This window comes from Nyctibius grandis, chromosome 3, assembly GCF_013368605.1.
Source record: "Nyctibius grandis isolate bNycGra1 chromosome 3, bNycGra1.pri, whole genome shotgun sequence".
Lineage (NCBI taxonomy): Eukaryota > Metazoa > Chordata > Aves > Nyctibiiformes > Nyctibiidae > Nyctibius > Nyctibius grandis.
The window spans coordinates 100,221,814-100,243,841 of record NC_090660.1 but is presented as its reverse complement, the minus strand read 5'-3'; the positions used below and the strand labels follow the sequence as shown (position 1 = coordinate 100,243,841).

General features: G+C 40.2%; 1 protein-coding gene across 1 annotated transcript in view; it reads right to left on the bottom strand.

The window, feature by feature from the left end:
• SLC26A7 (solute carrier family 26 member 7) overlaps window positions 1–22,028 on the bottom strand; it is a 152,937-nt gene that overhangs the window by 70,830 nt on the left and 60,079 nt on the right. Inside the window, exons 11-14 of the mRNA XM_068397215.1 lie at window positions 15,845–15,951; window positions 13,553–13,619; window positions 6,103–6,240; window positions 4,294–4,342 (exon numbers count right to left, since the gene is read on the bottom strand). Coding sequence (XP_068253316.1) covers window positions 4,294–4,342; window positions 6,103–6,240; window positions 13,553–13,619; window positions 15,845–15,951 — 361 coding nt within the window. The remainder of the gene's footprint in view (window positions 1–4,293; window positions 4,343–6,102; window positions 6,241–13,552; window positions 13,620–15,844; window positions 15,952–22,028) is intronic.

The following is a 22,028-nucleotide window of genomic DNA, read 5'->3' as shown; positions in this document are numbered from 1 at the left end:
CTCTCTGAACAAAAGTTAGTTATCATAACACACAATACTAAAAAAAAAAGATGAAGGAAAGGAATTTGAAATGTAAAGATGGCTTAAGCTAAATGGTTTTGACAGAGCAGAAGTAAAGATTTTAAACTCTTGAGGGGACTTAGCATTTCCCCATGATGTAGATTTATAATGGTGCTAATTCCTTTCTGACAGTAGTCTGAGAGCCAGAGCCTTTTGGACTTGCACCTCCAGAGATTTATTGTCTTTGTACTGTCCAACATACATCAATAGGTACCTACCAAACAAAAATACAGAATTTTAGAAGAAACCTCCTGCCTGACATTACTGTGATGGAAACCCAGCAAGGATTTATGAGATCTGCCAGGCTGCTCACTGTAAACACTTCTATGTACTTCTATGCACCTCCTCTGCCTCTGAAACAAATTATTTGTGCTACCTTCCCACCCAGCTGGCATCCTGCATTGCAGTAGAGGCTGCCTGGCTTCTAAATGAGGAGTGGGGGAGGTAAGTACAGACCTGCTTCCCCTCTGAACCAGTGGGCAAGGGCAAAAGCAGATGTTTAATTTGGTGCTGATACAAACCAAGGGCAAACTGGTGTTCCCCAGAGGGAGAAAGGAAAGGTTTTGACAAAGACACAAGTTGCCGTGCTTTCCAGGACTACTGCTGTAAGGATTAAGGATTATGTCCTCCTTCTCCCCTCCTTCCTGAAAATTTCAGCCCCATATTTTGTTGTTTTTTATAGGGATTTTTCTTTTTTTCTTTCTGTTTTTTTATTTTAAAGCCCCCATGAAGAGTCACCATAGACTGGATGGTAAAAGGAACAACAGAGCATTTAAGTCCTCAAGGCAGGACTTGAGCAACCAGAAAAGAGGTCTTGTGCTGTCTGTCACTTCTGTAACATGAGAAACCAGTTCATCCAAAAGAAGACTGAAATATGTACTGGCAAGATCTTTTGACACATAGGGTGCTGTGAATTCTTTTAGTATTTTACAGAATAGCACTGTATAGTTTTCGGTAGCCATTATCATTAAGTTGCTATGTGTTACAGCAAAGTACTTTGTCACCCTCAAGTAAACCAAACACTGTAGTATCATAAAAATGTCATGAATCAAGTTAATAAATGTAAACATTCAGACAACAGCCTCCAAATCAGATGCTCTACTGTGGCCTTAATGCTTATAAGTGTTTTAAATAAACACAGTGTTTTAATTCCATCCACAATGAAGTCATCTGTGTAAAGTATCTTCTGCAAGAGGTTGCTGCAGCTCTCCCTTGGGAATGTATGCCCTCTGGTTTGATTTAAGTGCTATAAAACGTGGGAAGAGTGGAATTATCCAGTTTAATCCTTAATCAAAAGCAAACCCTTAAGTTTCTTTCTTTATTCTATAGTAGCCTCGCGATCGCAGGTCCTGGTTCATGTGGGGGACTTCAATCACCCCGGTATCTGCTGGAAAGACAACATAGCTAGGCACCCACAGTCCAGGAGGTTCCTACAGAGTGTTGACGATAACTTTTTGACACAGGTGGTGGAGGAGCCAACACGGAGAGGTGAGCCACTAGACCTTGTGTTAACAAATAATGAAGGTCTGGTCGGAGATGTGAAAGTTGGGGGTAGCCTGGGTTGTAGCGACCACGAGATGGTGCAGTTCAGGATTCTGCGTGGAGGAGGCAGGGCAATAAGTAGGACCACAACCCTGGACTTCAGGAGAGCTGACTTTGGCCTCTTCAAGGACCTCCTTGGGGGTATCCCATGGGCTAGGGCTGTAGAGGGCAGGAGGGTCCATGAGAGCTGGTCAATATTAAACAATCACTTCCTCCAAGCTCAAGATCGGTGCATCCCTATGAGTATGAAATCAAGCAAAGAGGGCAGGAGACCTGCATGGATGAGCAAAGAGCTTCTGATAAAACTGAAATGGAAGAAGGAAGTCTACGGAATGTGGAAAAAGGGACAGGCTACTTGGGAGGAATATAGGAAGGTTGTCAGAGTATGCAGGGAGGTGACAAGGAAGGCCAAGGCTCACTTGGAATTAAATCTGGCAAGGGACATCAAAGACAACAAGAAGGGTTTCTTCAAGTACATCAGCAGCAAAAGGAAGACTAGGGAAAACGTGGGCCCGCTGCTGAATGAGGAGGGTGCCCTGGTGACGGAGGATGCAGAGAAGGCAGAGTTACTGAATGCCTTATTTGCCTCAGTCTTTACTACTAAGGCCAGCCCTCAAGAATCCCAGACCCTGGAGGTATAAGAGAAAGTCTGGAGAAAGGAAGACTTTCCCTTGGTTGAGGAGGATCAAGTTAGAGATCACTTAGACAAAGTGGACACCCACAAATCTGTGAGCCCTGATGGGATGCACCCACGAGTGTTGAGGGAACTGGTAGATGTTATTGCCCAGCCACTTTCATCATTGAAAGGTCATGGAGAACAAGAGAGGTTCCTGAGGACTGGAGGAAGGCCAATGTCACTCCAGTCTTTAAAAAGGGTAAGAAGGAGGACCCAGGCAACTACAGGCCGGTCAGCCTCACCTCCATCCCTCGACTGATGAGGGGAGAGCAGTGGATGTTGTCTACCTTGACTTCAGCAAGGCTTTTGACACTGTCTCCCATAACATCCTCATAAGAAAGCTCAAGAAGTGTGGGTTAAATGAGTGCACAGTGAGGTGGATCAAGAACTGGCTGAACGACAGAGCCCAGAGGGTTGTGATCAGCAGTGCTGAGTCTAGTTGGAGGCCTGTGGCTAGTGGTGTGCCCCAGGGGTCAGTACTGGGTCTGGTCCTGTTCAACTTATTCATCAATGACCTGGACAGAGGAACACAGTGTGCAGTCAGCAAATTTGCTGATGACACAAAACTCGGAGGGGTGGCTGATACACCAGAAGGCTGTACTGCCATTCAGCGAGACCTGGATAGGCTGGAGAGCTGGGCAGAAAGGAACCTCATGAAGTTCAACAAAGGAAAGTGTAGAGTCCTGCACCTTGGGAGGAATAACCCCATGCACCGATACAGGTTGGGGGCTGATCTACTGGAAAGCAGCTCTGCAGAGAAGGACCTGGGTGTTCTGGTGGACAACAAGTTCACCATGAGCCAGCAGTGTGCCCTTGTGGCCAAGAAGGCCAATGGTATCCTGGGGTGCATTAGGAAGAGTGTGGCCAACAGGTCAAGGGAGGTTATCGTGCCCCTCTACACAGCCCTGGTGAGGCCACATCTGGAGTACTGTGTGCAGTTCTGGGCCCCCCAGTTTAAGAAAGACAAGGAATTACTGGAGAGAGTCCAGTGAAGGGCTACAAAGATGATCAGAGGACTGGAGCATCTCTCTTATGAGGAGAGGCTGAGGGAGTTGGGTCTGTTCAGCTTGGAGAAGAGAAGACTGAGAGGGGATCTTATCAATGCTTACAAATACCTTAGGGGTGGGTGTCAAGAGGAGGGGGCCAGACTCTTCTCAGTGGTGCCCAGTGACAGTTCAAGGGGCGATGGGCACAAGCTGAAACATGGGAAAATCCATCTGAATATGAGGAGGAACTTCTTTACTTTGAGGGTGACAGAGCACTGGAACAGGCTGCCCAGGGAGGCTGTGGGGTCTCCTTCTCTGGAGATATTCAAAACCCGCCTGGATGCAACCCTGTGCAACATGCTCTAGGTGAACCTGCTTTGGCAGGGGGTTGGAGTAGATGATCTCCAGAGGTCCCTTCTGACCCTAACCATTCTGTGATTCTGTGACTGTATTAATATACTGTTCAATATTGGTGGACATCACGTCACTGATAACTTAGTTTATGTTTTCTGATATTTTCTCCTAAGTGGCTTTCAAGACCACGAAGATTTTACATAGCTCTAATATTATCCTGTTTTTACTTTTGCATGCTAATATTCAAGTCCCACTGTGAATGCAAAAAAACAAGACCAGAGCTTAGAAAAACAGCCTCTTAGGCCTTTGTCTGAAGACCAATCCAGGCAGTAACGTGGGAAGTGGTTCCCCGCACTGAGTACCTGTCTCAGTACCCACACAGTGGTTCTTGTGAAATAAGCAGGAACTCCTGCTGAAAAGGTATTTTCATGGGTTCCCCGCTTTTGAAATCTTAAAAAGTCAGTCAAGAACAGAATAAAAATAGCACCTGTTAGGCCGAGGTTAACAGAGTTTAACACTGTTTATGACTAATGCTTCATTGAGTGTTTGGTTTAACTGAAAATATTAGTTTCGAGACAACCTGAGTTCACCTAGAAGTAAATAGAAAAGCTTGGAGCCATTTTGCATAGTTACATCCATCTTGGTTTTAATATCACTTATAGATAATAAACTCACCATGACAACTTCCGTTGGAAAATGAACAGAGCAATGTGTTCTGCTCACACTGAAATAAAAGCAACAAACTGTTAACATACCAAGGAAAACTAGTCCAATGCATAGTAACCAGAGAAAATCAATGCAGTACATAAGAATTCTGTTTCTCAATATCAAAGTTAACTCCTTCTCTCCAAAATAATGTTCTATGCAACAGCCTATTGGATGTATAATATTTGCTGAGTAAGTCTCTCAGTATTCTTCTAAAGTTATACAGCTTTTCTTTTTAGATGACTCAACCTCTGTCATGTTTGGAATCACTAGAAAGCATTTTATGAACACGACGCTTTTGGGGAAGCAGGGGTTGCTTAAGAGTGGTGAAAAGATGGGAAAGATGTTCTTGAAAAGATAAAATCTACCCAGTGATTTTATAAGATTAACTTTTGATTAATCTTCTGCTTGTTGCAATCTCATCTGCTATGCTAATGTTTTAGTGAGAACATTTTTGACATGTAAATTTATTAAAGAATTACCTTTATCTAGGGAAAATTTTTTATAATTATTTCAATATGAATGTTAAGTTCTCAGCAGAAATATGAGTTAAAACCAGAAATACAGCACAGAAACAAAATCCAAAGTGCAAGTTTTGTCACTCGCATTATGTGCTAGAGAAAGACTTTTATTCCACAAAAAAAAATTCACGCACACTATTTCAGACAGCTGTACTGCCAAGTACCTTACAGAAGAGACAAAAGATAAAATCTCGCTTCTAAGTAACTTAAAAATTAACTTATTAAATTAACTTATTAACTTATTACACTTATTAAATTAACTCATAAATTAATTCCATGCAAATCCTAAGTAATTTCTCTCTGTTTGGAGGCTTGTTATCATACTAATCCAAATCAGTTAGCCTAGCAGAACTAAGGAAAAAAACCAGCACAATTTCTGAGCTGAATTTCTGAACAACGAGGAGAAGCCATCCATTAAAGTAGGTATGGATAGCACAGCTTTTTAGCAAGAGATAAAAGAGGTAGTAGACCTGAACACTGTCTTGACAACCTATCTAAGAAATGGCTGTGATTTTCTCAGCCCAATTTGCCAAACTGGATGAAATTGCCTATAGTAAGCATTGTACAGTATTGGAATGTCTTCATTGTAATGATAGGAAAATAATAATGTTTTTTTTTCCTTGTAGGGAGTGTTAGAGGAAGTTGCAGTAGTTATGTGCAGATAAACTCAAAAAATACTATACTTATGGAGATTTTCTACAAAACCGAGTTATATGTAATTTGTATACTGTTTATTTTTCCAGTACAGTCAGTTCAGAAAATGAAAAGACACACTACCTTTGAGAAAAACTTTAGCCAGTTTGTACCTTCTTCCTAATTCTCCTGGAATTATTTATAGCTAGAAACAGAAGCGAAGTGTCTACCTCCCACAGACTCATCTCCAGAAAAAAAATCACATTTTATTCAAGTAGATTTGTAGCTATTCATTGTGTTTTTAAAATCACAGCCTTATATTAGCCGAGGTTATGTAAGTTCTGCAAGAAATTTTGAAGAGTTTTGGATCGGTGCTTTAATGTCTGTTACAGGATCATATACAGAAATAGTAGAGATATTCTTTTCAAGTAATAATAAGAATATAATCCATATTGAATCTGATTAAGATAAGGATTAACTTTATTCTGTTCTAAATTAATCTTTTGCAATATTACCTATTTATATTTATTGCAATATCTGATTGCATTTTCTAAGAAGTGCAATGAAAGCAATCATGATCTTCAACACTGTCACCATGATTACCGAAGCATATAGCACATCCTACCTTGTTTACATCTTCACATGCCTGGCTGCTCGTGCTATCCTTTTGGATTATCTTTATCAGGTCAGCGTGAAATTTCCTGGCATTCAGAAAGACTAGCGGGTTGTTGACTGAAACTATCTTTACCAGTTTTAGTGATTCCTGTGGATGAAATAAACATAATGCTGAAAAGATTATCTTGGGTTTGGAGAATAAAACCAAACTAATTTCTTTAAAACTCCTGAAAAATTCCTATAAATCAACCTAGAAGGAGCTTTAGATTATGAGACAGATTTAACAGATAACTGTCTTGATCAGTCTTCAAACACAACTGAAGTAAAAAAGGAAATATAAGTAAACTATAATGAAAATTACCCTTAATTCGGGTTAGCATGAAAGAAAAATCATATTCATTACCATGCTGAATACTAGGAACTATTATCTGTCAAATAATAGTAGTACTGTTTCAGTTGGTAAGATCCCCAAACATAGGCAAGACAAGGTTTGCAGACAGGGAATATCTTTTATTAGACAAACATACGTATTGGAAAAAGTACACAAGGTTTGAGGGCAAACACTGCAGGTGGTTTGGGGAACACTGAAAATGTTCATCTTGGTCATCTGAGGATGACGTTAGTACAACAGGGATATTTCTCCATGGAAATACTTAGTAGATCCAGACCAAGCTCGAGCAACACAACAGGTTGCCCAGAGAAGTTGTGGACACCCGTTCCCCGTAAGTGTTCAAGACCAGGTTGGATGGGGCTTTGAGCAACCTGGTCTAGTGGAAAGGTGTCCCTGCCCGTGGCAGTGGCATGGGAACTAGATGATCTTTAAGGTCCCTTCCAACCCAAACCATTCTATGATTCTCTGGTTCTATGATTCTATGACACATTTATAACTTTGCCAGTACATAACTACAACCAACACAATAAATAATCTGCATAAGAACCACCAGCTGCCCCTGATTCTATGTCTGAACTTTCTTGAATAAGTTTCAACCAGTTCACCAGGTACCTTCAATGAAACTGTGTAGCTCAAAACATAGACATTACGCAGCAGAACAATTTCTGAAGGACATCAGATAAAGGTCAGAAACCCCCAGGTACCAGTGGGGAGCATTTCCCACAAAACAAGCAATATTTCTCTCATTCTCAAGGTGGACTGATAAAACTACTTCAAAAGCCAGTAAGAAAACTATTATTTATATAAAAATATAATCGATATCAGCAACCACAAGCTCAGTTGAAATACTGGTTTTGTAGGTAAGTAGAATTAAGCTAATTCTACCTAGATCTCCATTTTCCACAGGTTGTGAACCATGTTTCTCTTTTCCTTAGGAAGATTAGGTCTGAGACAGACCAAATTCAACATGGAGCACAGCTGCTTTGGTTTCTGCTGCTTCTATTTCAGACTTGAGGAAAAGTCCGTTGGTCACTAAGGTCTTCTACTTTTTCCATTTGTACTATTTGATATAGTAAAAGATATTACCTCTACTTATAAAGCTCTTTATGTATATTCCACTAAATAACTGTATTAAGCTTTTATGCATCTAGCGCTATAAACAGGAAAAAGTAGGATCATGTGTGGCCTGTAAAAGCTACCAATATTTTCAGCAGCATTTTCTACTTTTTCTACCTGACAAATATGCATGCAACTAGAGAGTCTTAAATAGCCACAATAACACTGCTCATAAGAGCCAGTTGCCAAAAAATGCAATAGGATTAATTTGCGTTTCAGGCATGTCTTTGATGGAAGCCAAGGATCTTTAGGTTACATGTGGAAGTTCAGGGCATTCTCCTTCCAGGTGAGAGGAAAAAAGGGTCCTTGAATGCTGCACCTGAACATTGCATAGCAATTATTTCCACTGGGTATTTTCACATGAAAAACATGGTATCACCAAGTGTCAGCTTCAACAGTCTCATAAAAAACTTTGTCCACTTTGGAAGAATGAAAACAGGATGAGAGACACCATTCTGCTGACTTTAATGGGCAAACACTGCAGCTGACAACACCTCAGCAGGTCAGCAGCAAATAGTGAGGGCAGGTCAACAGGTCTCATTCCAAGAAGTTCTCCAAAAGGATTTCAGTTCACAAAAGTGCTATGTGCAATAAAGTATCCCATCACTAAGTGCAAAAAGGAGTCTGTATCCATTTACTACTGAAATAAAATATCTGATTTATGTGAGTATCAGCTCTCAAAAATGAACTACTCGTGACAGTGTGTAACAGGAACTAAAAACCAAGATTTCGCAGGAGAATATAGGTTCAAAAACCCTCTATTCTTCCTAACAAAAAAGCCAGAGACATGTAACAAGGTCAGACTCAAACACAAGTAAGTGGAGCTGGCACACAGACTATTTTTTAAGGAGTTCAAAAAAGCATGGGATTGCATTGAAGATATGCAGTTTTCCCAACAGACCTTCAAGCAAAACAGGAATGGAAATCTTCACCACAAACCACACAAACTACCTCCTTATTGTAGACTGCTATTCAGACTTCTGGGAACCAGGCTATCTTTTGGACGCTACCACAGCAACCATCACACATCCAAAACCGAGGCAAGGAACCCCAGACTACGTATAGGGCCTTTGCGCAATTTACCTATGAATACGATTGTGGTAAATATCACATCACCAATGTACCTCTGTCAGTCAAGTGGCAAAGCCTAACTGTCAAATAAAATGGCTAAGATTATATGAAAGAAAGCTCTAAAATTAAGGCAAAACAGAGGGCAATATATGCTTGAATGGAGAAATACTCCAACATCCCACAGATTCCTATCAAAAAAATGCTATACATAGTGTGGTGTGGAGACAAGTGGGCACTTTGGTGCCATACCAGAACTGGCAAAGTGGAAGATGAAAACTAATAGGAAGACTGATGTGCAAAGATCAAAGCCTGTGATGATCAAGAAGCAAAAAAGCTTCCAAAAATACAAGGTGGGAAACTTGAAAGGCTCAAATCGTAAGGTCAAATCAAGCAGATGAAAGACTTAGGTATAAACTTTTATCCAGGATGGGCAAGGACAACTGTGCCAAATTTGGCTCAGTTGTTAGTGGCTCCGCTTTGGTTCTAGCTCCTTTCTTAATAAGAAACGTTCTGAGAAAAATGGAGTTACTCTTTGTTGTGTCCTTGCTAAGAAAGAAAGAAAATTATCTCAGGTGACCTGTACCTGTCCCCACTGTCACTTAGAAGCATACTGGCAATTTCCCCGTGCACTATGCACAGCACTGTCTATGCTTGGGTAAGGGTTCAGTTCAGTGAATCCCTGTGATGCAATGTGTTTCACATAAGCTTCTAAGTGCCCTCTTGATTTTTTCCACATTAAAGTGTCTTTTCTTCTATTGATGAAATAACCCCTATAAATCCACAAACCTCAATGGCAGGGTAGATCATTAAGCTTGCATATTTTCATGTTTAAAAGTCCTGTTGTTTATGTCTAAGCTGTTATTTACCAGGGGAACTTGGATCAGTCTAACATTCATACATTAAAAATTACCCTAAATGCCTGCTGCAACCCAGTGACTCTAAATTCAATTAAAGGCATTTTTCTAAATCTTAAAATATTTTCCATCTTTGTTTTGTGTAATAAGCTCTTGAGCAATTTGCTTTCTTAACAAAATGTTATTTTCCCCACTGTCTGCAGACACTAGTTGTTTTTACTTCATTACTAGCATTAATCTTAATGATTAAGAAAAAAAAGCAGAGGAGCAGTTAGCTTAAAAAAAGATGCATAGGGATTTGTACAAAATATTTTATGAAATTATACAAAAAAAACCAAGCAAATCAAATTTTGGATAAGCATCTCTGACAAAGTTACTCCAACATTTTTCTCAAGAATGAAAAGCGATATAATAATTGACAGCTGGGCCAGCCTCAACAAGAGTGTTTTTAATTCACGTTTCAGAGTCCTCCCCATTCTATGTACCTTTCACATTCCAGCATTGTTCAGCATGCCAAAACAGTAAATGCCCCTGAGACAAGTTCAGATTTTGAGCCCAAGATAGCTCTGATGGAAAACATTTGCCAGAAAAAAGAAATTCTTTAGAGGAGAGCTTCTTAACGGTGAGGTAATAACTGCTGAGCATGTTACTTACTGATACGTAAGACCCTTCGTAAGCATTAGGAAAGGGGACATAGTAGAAACTGCCATGGTGGAGATGGCAGGACTTCCTAGTTACAGGACTCTGTGCTGAAAGGACACATGGTTCTACTTCTCTCTTGGCTGATGACCTACCATTTCATCTCGGAGGAGGGAGTTCACCTTTCTGGGTCATTACCCTTCTCTTCTTACCATAGGCCTGACCACAAACAACTTTGATGATAATTGCAATGAAAATAACCGAAAGAATTTAAAATCACCGACTGGTAGGTTTAAGATTGCAAGAAGCCAAATTTTAAAAACACAGTCTTTGGGAGAGATTCTTCCATCTGTTTTTCATGTGAGGGTACACTTGTTTGAGTACAGGGAGGTGAGACGTGTGAAGTAGTCTGTGACAACTTCATGCTGCTGTCGCTCCCTCCCCAGCCACACACAGTGTCCTCTGGGACAGTCCGATCACAAGGTGCTGGTGGCAGAAAAGGGGTCAGAAAAGAGATTGTGGATGATGAGAGTATCACAGAATCACAGAATCACAGAATCAACCAGGTTGGAAGAGACCTCAGGGATCATCGAGTCCAACCGTTGCCCCTACACCACCCTGTCAACTAGACCATGGCTCTAAGTGCCATGTCCAGTCTTTTCTTAAACACATCCAGAGATGGTGACTCCACCACCTCCCTGGGCAGCACATTCCAATGTCTAATAACCCTTTCTCAAAAGAAATTCTTCCTAATGTCCAACCTGAACCTCCCCTGGCGAAGCTTGAGGCTGTGCCCTCTTGTCCTATCGCTAGTTGCCCGGGAGAAGAGGCCAACTCCCACTTCACTACAGCCTCCCTTCAGGTAGTTGTAGACTGCACTAAGGTCACCTCTGAGCCTCCTCTTCTCCAGGCTAAACAGCCCCAGCTCCCTCAGCTGTTCCTCGTAGGTCAGACCCTCCAGACCCTTCACCAGCTTGGTCGCCCTCCTCTGGACTCGCTCCAACACCTCAACATCTCTCTTGAAGTGCAGGACCCAGAACTGGACACAGTACTCAAGATGCGGCCTCACCAGTGCCGAGTACAGAGGGACGATCACTTCCCTAGACCGGCTGGCTACACTATTCCTAATAGAGGCCAGGATGCCATTGGCCTTCTTGGCCACCTGGGCACACTGCTGGCTCATGTTTAGCCGGCTGTCGATCAGCATCCCTAGGTCTCTTTCCACCGGGACGCTTTCTAACCACTCTTCCCCCAGCCTGTAGAGCTGCATGGGGTTGTTGTGGCCAAAGTGTAAGACCCGGCACTTGTTCTTGTTGAACCTCATGCCGTTGGTCTCGGCCCATCTATCTAACCTGTCCAAATCCCTCTGTAGGGCCTTCCTACCCTCCAGCAGATCGACACTCCCACCCAGCTTGGTGTCATCTGCAAATTTGCTGAGGGTGCACTCAATCCCTATGTCTAGATCATCTATAAAGATATTGAACAACACCGGCCCCAGAACTGAGCCCTGGGGAACACCGCTAGTGACCGGCCACCAGTTGGACTTTGCCCCATTCACCACCACTCTCTGGGCTCAGCCAGACAGCCAGTTTTTAACCCATAAAAGAGTCCACCCATCCAAGCCCCGGGCAGCCAGTTTGTCTAGGAGGATGCTGTGGGAGACAGTGTCGAATGCCTTACTGAAGTCTAGATAGACTACATGCACAGCCCTGCCCTCATCTACTAAGCGGGTCAATTTGTCATAGAAGGAGACCAGGTTGGTCGAGCAGGACCTGCCTTTCATGAATCCATGTTGGCTGGCCCCGATGCCCCGATTGTCCTGCATGTGCCGTTTAATGGCACTCAGGATGATCTGTTCCATCACCTTGCCTGGCACCGAGGTCAGGCTGACAGGCCTATAGTTCCCTGGATCGTCCTTCCGACCCTTCTTGTAGATGGGCGTTACGTTTGCTAATTTCCAGTCAGCTGGAACTTCTCCAGTTAACCAGGACTGCCGGTAGATAATTGAGAGTGGTTTGGCAAGTTCCTTTGCCAGTTCCTTCATTACTCTGGGGTGAATCCCATCCAGGCCCATAGCCTTGTGGGTGTCCAACTGGCACAGCAGGTCACTAACCGTCTCCTCCTGGATCATGGGAGGTTCACATAGCCCCCCGTCCCTAACTTCAGGCTCTGGGGGCCGAGTCTCCTGAGGACAACCGATCTTGACATTAAAGACTGAGGCAAAGAAGGCGTTGAGCACCTCTGCCTTTTCCTCGTCCCCTGACACTACACTACCCTCCTCATTCAGCAAGTGGTGGAGGCTCTCCTTGACCCTCCTTTTGCTGTTGATGTATTTGTAAAAGCTTTTTTTGTTGTCTTTGACTGTAGCAGCCAAATCGAACTCTAATTGAGCTTTGGCCCTTCTAATCTTCTCCCTACACAACCTGGCCATGTCCCTATGGACCTCCCAAGTTACCCAACCCTTCTTCCAGAGCAAGTAGGCTCTCTTTTTTTCCTTAAGTTCTAGTCTAAGTTCCCTGTTTAACCAGGCCGGTCTTTTTCCCCAACGGCTTGTCTTCCTACAGACTGGGACAGCCAGCTCCTGAATATTTAGCAATTCCCTTTTGAAGCATGTCCAGCCTTCCTGGACTCCTTTGCCCTCCAGGACCGATTCCCAAGGGACTCAGTCCACCAGCCTCTTAAACAGGCTAAAGTCAGCCCACTGGAAATCTAAGGCAGAAGTTCTACTCTTGCCCCTCCTTACTTCCCCCACTATCGAAAACTCTAACATTTTGTGGTCGCTACTCCCAAGACGGCCACCGACCCTCACATCTCCCACTAGTCCTTCTCTGTTCACAAACAACAGGTCAAGCAGGGCCCCTCCTCTAGTGGGCTCATTTACCACTTGCATGAGGAAGTTGTCCTCCACACATTCGAGGAACCTCCTAGATTGCTAGGACATTCAAAGGACAGCTCGGCCAGCCTCAACAACAGGACAAAGGACATTCAGGAAATGAGGAAATCTGATAAGAATATAGAGACAGCTATTATCTGCTCAGATGGTCCTTGCCCTTGCTGCCAAGAGATTTCCTTAGACTTAGGCATTAGGAAACTATTACAAAGAGCAATTCCTAACTTAAAAGTAACAAATAAAATAAGATAAACAGATAACAGGACTTGCCTAACTTCATTTTGCAGACCAGCAGCAGAACCAGGAAAATATTCCAGTTTCTGATTCCCAGACTAGTTTTGTATTTAGTAAACCATACTGGCTTTAGATTTCCAGTGGTCATATCACAAAAATGTTCCCTTTGTTCACTGATTACAATCTGGTAACCAGCTAGAGAAAATAAACAAATCTGAATTAGTGGAACACACACACACGTGCACACAAAGATAATTAAACTTACACAATTATCTTCTGTTTTGTATTTATGTTCCACTTCTTTCACATTTTTCAAATTCAGTGTCTTTGCTCTGTAATCAATACACAGAGAAAATCTGTAAGGCAAATAATCAACAGTCTTGAACAGAAGCAGAAAGAGACACACCCCAAAACTACAGCATAGAAGTTTAAAGTTGCGACAATGCAATCTGTACATATTTTTGTGCATATAGACCTTATTTTTTGTGATAATGATCCAGTTAAAAGAACAAAAAAGCAGATTTTAAAATTATAGCATAACAATTTGAAAATTTGATATCATCATTTTTTATTCAAATATCAGTAATGGAAATTTCTGGTAAATAAAATATTTATAAAAATTTTCATTACTGTTTTACAGCTGACCAGAGAGCTATTCACAAGTCAAGGTAGCTAATATATAACATACAACTTCAAAAGTACAGAGATGTAATTAATATCTTTTTACATGCAAAATCACATTGTAAGGAAAGGAAAAAAAAAGATATTGAATAGCTATGGGTCATGAAAACTAAGCATGTTTTATTTGTCATTAAATTTGACACATCTGTCTCTCATGAAGCAGAACATTGCACTCTAGCTATCAAAGTGGGGAACTTAAATGGAAAAGTCAGTGTCCTTACGCTCTCTACACAGTCAGTGGAAAGAGGAAGTTTCCTTGAAAAGGAAGCTCAGTGTAGGACCTTCTGCTTCAATACATCATTTGCAGGAACACATTTAACTATGAAACTAGCTATCACCTGAGCTCTCTGCCTAAAGCTAAGCAATAGAAATAATCCCAGAATATAAGCATTTAATAGATGCGTCAACGTGCAAGGAGTATTTGCAGGTACTGGGGTTGGTTAAATGAGGCTTGCAAAAGTCAGCTGTTCTCTCGTGTTTGCATAAATTGAGCTATAGCTGCTGCTGGTTTTAATACACTCCGATACATAACATGTACCACATCCAATACTCTACCATCTGAACAGAAACCTCACAATAAATCATCTGTGGTATTTTTCTTGCTTCACTTTTGCCAACGCTTTTGCCCACGACTGGATGGCTTACTGAGTGTTCTCTGGCTAACCTCACCTGCGCAGTGCAGATTTTAAGGCTGTCAGCTTGTTCAGCCTTTAGATTGCATGGACAATCATGTGCAACCTGACTGAAGAGCATAGAAATCACTGGGAAGAGTCTTCCTTACTTTAATTAGTGCAGGTTCAGATTGAGGTCTCTGTTAGATAAAACAATAGAAGATCGTGCTATTTTGTGTCAGATCTCTCTCCCTTTCTGCTGTGGCAGAACCTCAGACACCCAGACACAGGGTGTAAACAACATGAAAACTTACCTTTTCCCTTACTAGCAGAATTTACCAAAATTTTTATTTGCTGAATAGCAGAAGGTTACCAAAAAGGTACTGATTGATTCAAGCAGAAACCTTCTTCCATAATTTGCATTTGCCTTGCAATTTTGAGCTATTTTCACACTGGTTCTGCAACTTATTCTATGAGAAGAGAGCTATGCACAAATGGTTAACACCATTAAGTTCAACAAGGATTAAATCAAGCTTTCTATACTGTACTTAATTTCAGTGGAATTCAATGTTCGTGCAGACAACTGCCCGCAAGCAGCAAGTCATTTGCAGGACTGGTGAGCTATGGATTAACTTTGTAGCACAAAATGATCATGAGCCTCAACTGGTATTTTTCCGTTACTCATGATCCAAAGTAACAACAGTAATATACGAAACAAGAATATAAAAATTTGTATTAGCTCTAGTTTCTTTGTCCCAGCTTTTCTAATTCTCACATAGAATTTATAATGCACTTTTCACTAAACATTAGAATAGTTTTGTGCAGTTACGTTTCAGTAATATATATTAGCAGTGAAAACAGCAACTATCAACTCCTGTGCAACATAGTATCTAGGAGTTTTAAAGGCGCTTGCCAGACATACTTTCTCCTTAAGGAATAAGTAAGTATCCAACGCAAAAAAAAAAATATGTTATTGATCTTTCTGTTGATCTCTCACCTCATGAGTCATATAGATGTGTAATACTGAGCAAAATCACAAAATAATGGCATAGTGTGAAATGTTTTAGAGATCCTTAGCCTACAGTAAATGCATAGGTGTGACTTTTCCTTTTGAATTCTCTTACCTTGTAATTTTCTGCAACTAAAAAACTGAAGTTTCATTGTGAAATTTAGTGTGCTGCATGTCTACCCTGACAGTGAAGCAATGTGCCAGAAAGAAGACATAACAATGTGCTACTAGAACATTTCAATAAATTACTCCTCACCTGGAAAAGCGGAAAATCACAATTACTATAGTGCAGACAACGCCATACAACAGTCCCACGTTGGCAGCAAAGCATATTGTAAACACATAGGTACTAACCCATATGCTCTTTAAGGAGGGAAACAGAAAGAGGTGATTAGTTTTAATTTTGTAACAATGTGCATTCTAAGAATCAGAAATAAAGATTTTTTAAATTAAGATAATTTCTCAGAGTTGAACATTCAGATCTTTGAACTGGCAAATATTCGAGACTGAATTAGCGATTAAAACAATGTCCACCCATGGGAGAATACAGATGACGTGGCACTACTCATCCCAATGCTCACAGAGGTTCCTTTCAGAGTTACTTAAAATAGCATATGTAGTTGCGCTAACAGCACCATTGTTTCATAAATCCTATATTTTATTTTTCATGTTGCAAGTCTTTATCACCTTCTTCACTGCACACATTTAAAATCCTCCTTTCCTTTTACACGATGAGGTACCTTAAAAGTCAGGTACAGAGAGCTCTTCTCCCACTAATTGTATAAGTGGGAATTATAATTTGCAAGGAGGTTAATTAAAAGTGGCATTTATCAGGGTACAAATAAAAATCATTTGGAAATTAATTTCTTCACATGGTAATGGTGAGATTTCAGATTACTTTCCCATCTTTCAATATTTGATTAACAGAACTTTGGATTAATTTTAAATACAATTTAAAAAAAATACAAAGAAAAATATCTGAAACAACAGTCACTCTGAAAAGGAATTTTAAATATTTTTTTTAAAAAAAAAAACAAAATATTTTAATGTTTCAAATTTTTTCTTAATTATTTTCTAAACAGAAATGATCACTTATATTTCCATACTATAATGATGTGTATGCCTGAGAGATATCCGGATTTTACAGTTAAAAGGAGAAAAGTACACATTATTTGATTTCTACACCAATATAATGTCAGCATGTATTTCTTTCCTTGAGGCAAACTTGAGCAAAGACTGCCACCTAATCTTTATACAAAAAGTGTTAAAGAAGAGTGGAAAGTATTTTCACTCCTCTGGATATACTGATCTCCACAGGTACACGTTCCAACAACTTCAGTGCTCCTTGTTAATGTTTGCAGAGGAAGAGGTCACATTACAATGGCACAATCAATCAGTGTTAAAATTATCCTTTCTGATGCTTTCACTTAGCTCAGGAAAGCCAGAGACAATAGAATACTTTCAGCCTAACCACAGGAATTTTGCTCGAGCACATTTCAGAACAGTTATTTTATTAGTTATAGAATGTAAGTCATACTGTACTAATTTGTGCTTCACAGAGGACAGAGTGTAATGTGACTCTACCGAAAAACCTTTTCCTCCCTCATCTTCAAAATTCTGAACTACTGCAAAAGGTTTTGCCATCTCTGCAATGGCATGGCTGCAAGATAAAGAGGTAGTTTGTTCTTTGAAACAGTGCTCAATCTCCAGTTGTATTTTAAAATGACATCTTATACAAATTGTTGTGTATATATTTGCAAAGAATGCCTTTACAAACAACAAATGTTAAGTTCTGATTAATCAGTGAGAAAGTAATTATAAGATTTACAAATCCAATATATATTTATGAAGGAGCTCGCTGGACATGAAAGGGCTGACAGGAGTACTGCAAATCTGAAATTCAGGCAGGCTCAAGAGTTAGCCCATCCTGATGAGACTGAATGCTTGACAAAGCCTGAGATCAAGCAATCCATTTTAGTTGCAGACCTGAACCTCATCACATCTAACTAAATCACTGCTGCAAGACCTGCAAAATTCTTCTGTCTCAGAAGAAAACAGAAAGCATGAAAACCCAATACGAAGTCTACATAGGAAGAATCAAAGCCAAAAATATTTAAGTACTGCTGAGTACTAAGAAAGCTTGCTGAGTGCCTCTTTAGCAGCCTAGTATCTCACATCTTAACCATAACCAGAGACTGCCATTGTTGCAGAGTATGAGCCAAAACAATCATATTCTCATCTGTCGATCATCCTTTCAGTACTTTGTATTGGCCTTGAGTCAGTACTTTTTCAGGTAGGGTAGCCCCAAATTTGTAGAAAGAAGTTATGTTCATCTGATAGACATTTTTTTAATTCGTGGGTTGTCACAAGGTTCAACAAAGAAGTCATAAAAATATCAAAGTTTTCTTTGGCAACTTACTTCAAGATGGTTATTATATACTCCAGGGCAGATAGAATCTAATCATTCTTCAAATTTCAGCAATAATGTATTATAGACACATGTTGTTCTCAAAAGTCAAAACAAAATCCAAGTTCAAGTTATGCTTGTACTGTATGAATTTAAAAAATTTCTAAAGAAGGAAAAAAAAATGAACAGTAGATATGGATTTATGTTGAATCCTCCTTATATCAGAAAGCATCAAGCGTTGAGGTTTTGTGATTCTGTATATGTAGCAACTGCCTCTGAAACTGTGGACAATGTGTATTGCATTGTACATCCACCATTGAGGAGAATCTGAAATGGGAATTTCATAGGAAAAAAGCATATAAATAGGAGAAGTGGGAGAATACTCTCTAAGCCAATGGCTAAACAATGCAATACTAAGGCAGTGTGATACTACATGTTTCTGTCCATTTTGAAACCAGATTATAAACTACCCTTTTCACTGCAAACTAAGGAGGTGATCAGCTATTGCCTGTGTGGGTAGGATTTATTTCACTTGTCATTAACTATCTACAGCACAGATGTCTACAGCTGGGTGAGCTGCCTAAATTCCCTCCATAATCAGTGCACATTTGGTTATCAGAGCGAGGGGAATTTAGGATGCAGTTTCTCTAACTCCCACCTGGTTATGCTGGTGCCTACTTGAGGAAGAGATGAATGATACCCTAACATGACTCAGCTGACCAGCTCTGTACTGTCTATAATGCGAGGCTGTGATGACTTGCTCAAATAGAGGTCCATGCTGCAGTCACTAGCATGTAGCCAAAAGAATAATCCTGTTGAAGTCCTGTTCATTCAGGGGATATCTTGGCATGGAACATGCTGGAGTCATGGAGGAGGTTCGAGTTCCAAGAAGGCTGAGTAGTACGTCCACGCTCCCACATCCTTCTGCAGACAAATGGCTGATGCGTGCATACATCCTCAGGGCACCCTTCACCAAAACTTATGATTCAAGTGCTGAAGTGAAGACCACCACAGCCATAAAGCAGGAACTGCTTAATAGTAAAGTGGTATGGTAGTTCTTTAATATAATTTTTCACAAGCATTTCATACACAATGGTTGAGAGGATATTTCTTTGCAAACTGCCCTGGAGACAGATGGGCTGATATAAATATTATCCTTTAAAAATAATTTATATGGCAATCACATTTTCAATGGATTAAGCATTTGTAAATTCCTTCCCACCTCACTGAGACTAACTACAGCAAAAAATAATACAACTCAGGCTAGCATACTCACTAATGCAGGAAATATAGAAAATCTCCCTCAGATGTCATAAGCTAGAAACATTCATGTAAAATTATTATCATAGAAGAGATCGCTTCCTACTCTGTGGAAAATTGTTTATATAGCAAAGCCCTCAGAGCTCTCTCATGAATCAGGGCTCCTATGTGATGAATACCCGAACAAATCTAAAAGGCTGTCTCCCTCCTGAGGATAATATGTTAAAAAGTTCTAAAAATACATCAAACTGCACCAGTGAGCTCCAAAATTTCATGGAAGACCCTTCTTGGGCCTCCTACTCCAGACTATTTTGACAAAACAGATTGACAGTGTGGTGGAGCCATGTCTCAGAAACTCACACTGGCAAGATCTTGGAGGATACTTGTCAAAAATGAGACCCTCCTTGTTGGATCTACTTTAATTGCTGAATTAGTATCATTCTTTACATCCTTACATATTAATAAATGTGCATACACTTACAATTCATACATCCATAACTACCTCTCACATCATGGCATCATGCCAACAATGTGTAATTTTTACCATAAAATGTTGCCATTCTTTCTGCTTTACAAGTCAAGCATACAACTTAGCTTTGTCTCAGCTGTTGTCATTTGCTGGCCAAATAATTTGTAAAATTTTTAATATCTTTTGCTCTTTAAATGCTATGGTAGTTCTCTGTTGAATACCCTAAATCCCTGTTACATAATGAACTTGTGAAAATAATCCTTATTCTATTGTAATTTTTCACTTAGATCGTCACTTTCTGAAATACTTTTTCCTCATCTTTGGTCACTTTCAAGTCCAACTGTTAACAGCAAAACCAACATTTTTCTTCAGCAGTCCATTACCAGGCAGTAGTCTTTGCCTAGTTTAAATGGCTACAGCTTATCTGGGATGCTCACACTTAGAAACAAGAGTTAACAAGAACTTCACTGGTGTTTTTGTTGATACTGGGAAAGTGCACTGTCAAGCTGGAGAATAGAAAAGGGAAGTTAGCCAAGAAGTAGGGCTTGCAGGAAGGGTATGGAAATCAGCTTTTGATCTGAGGACCTGAAATGTGAGATACACTTACAGGTACAACTGAAACAACTGGAACAACTTCCTGGTAGTTCCCAAAAAAGAGGCAAAAGTCAGGACAAATCATTCTCAGGTTAATGTACAAAACACAGATAACACAGGAATCAACACCTTGGAAACAGCCAAATGTGAAGACAGCAGAGGAAGGACAAATACTGTTATGCATACAGTTATGTATATAACATATATAGTGGAACAGAGCAATTATTGATCTGAAATTGTTGAAGTCATCGAGGAAGGTGTAGGGACTGACAGAAGATCTTAAGTGAAGCAAGAGATCTTTGGAGTTCATATGAATGCTGTGAATGACAGGAAGGGCTCTTTGGAGTAAGGGCAGTGGGGTTCTATCTGGAAAGAAATTAAATGTGATTTGAGAGGCAGGATGTAAAACCAGGACATTCGTGAGAGTTGATAAAAAACAACCCTCAGCTGAAAGAAAAACAAAACAAATACATGCAATAATATTCAGATGATAATATTTGTTATTAGCTACTTAGGTCTGTCAGCCTAGTTGCTCCTTTGAACTCAGCTGCTCCTAAACATTAAACTTGCAAGAAAAAGCAATCCATGGCTGAAAGGAGAGGTTGCATAGACTCACAGAATATCCCGGGTTGGAAGAGATCCATGAGGATCATCGAATTCAACTCCTGAGCTGTACATTTCAAACTGTACCTTTTACATTTAACAGGGTTATGTTTTATAAAGAACTAATCAACAAAGAAATATTACTCATCCTGTTTGTGTTCAATGAGAAGCTTAAAGAAGTGCAAAGGAACAAGGTAACAAAAGCCATAATGTTCTGTTTCCACGCACTCTCGTTTGCCAGACCTATGAGCATAACAAACCTTACTTCTATGTTAAATGACATACGCCCTTCAAAGAATCAGTTCCAGAAAGGACAGCTGCTAATTATTTCCAAATGGGTTTTTTTAGAGTTTCTATCTTCAAAACACTTTGGATAACCTGGATAAAGGAACTGATACATTTCCAATGTGCTGACAATTGCTGGGGTGAATCTTTTCAGGCCAAAATCAACATCAGTGTAGTTACTCAAATCACTGGGCTTGGTGGGGCTCCTCAGACCAGGCAGCAATGTAAGATCAATGTTTATAGCCTTACTTTAGATGATGCTATTTAAACCAAGATGATTTACCCTGTCAGGCTAAGGACTGATGGTGCAACTACTTGAAGATAAATCATTGTTCAAGTATGTCCAGTCAAAAAGATAAACCCAGCAAACTCTCCCTCTCTATAACCTTTCTTAGAAATAATGACAGATGTCAGAGATCTAATAACTAACTATTCGCCCATCTTTTTCTGCCAAAACCACAAAAGCAAAAATCAGTCAGGCTAATCTGTCCATGAAGACGCACCGAGTCTAGCGAGCTTCCAGAATATCCTGCTGGAAAACTTAACTACTTATTACCTCAATGCACTGATAGAGAAGCTATATGTCTCTCCCATAACTACCAATTTTCTTAAGTCCGCTTTCCCCAAAATAATATTTGATCCACATCATCCACCCCTTGGGACACTGGAAATCTAGGTTAAACTGAAGACCAAATACAGTACAAGTGGTAGAAAATATTTTCAGAATTTTGCTGCTCGATGAACATAAGATTTCATGAAAGACAGAGCTTTTCTTCTGGATGATACAAAAAAAACAACTCTAGTCTTCTGTGATGAAACGTG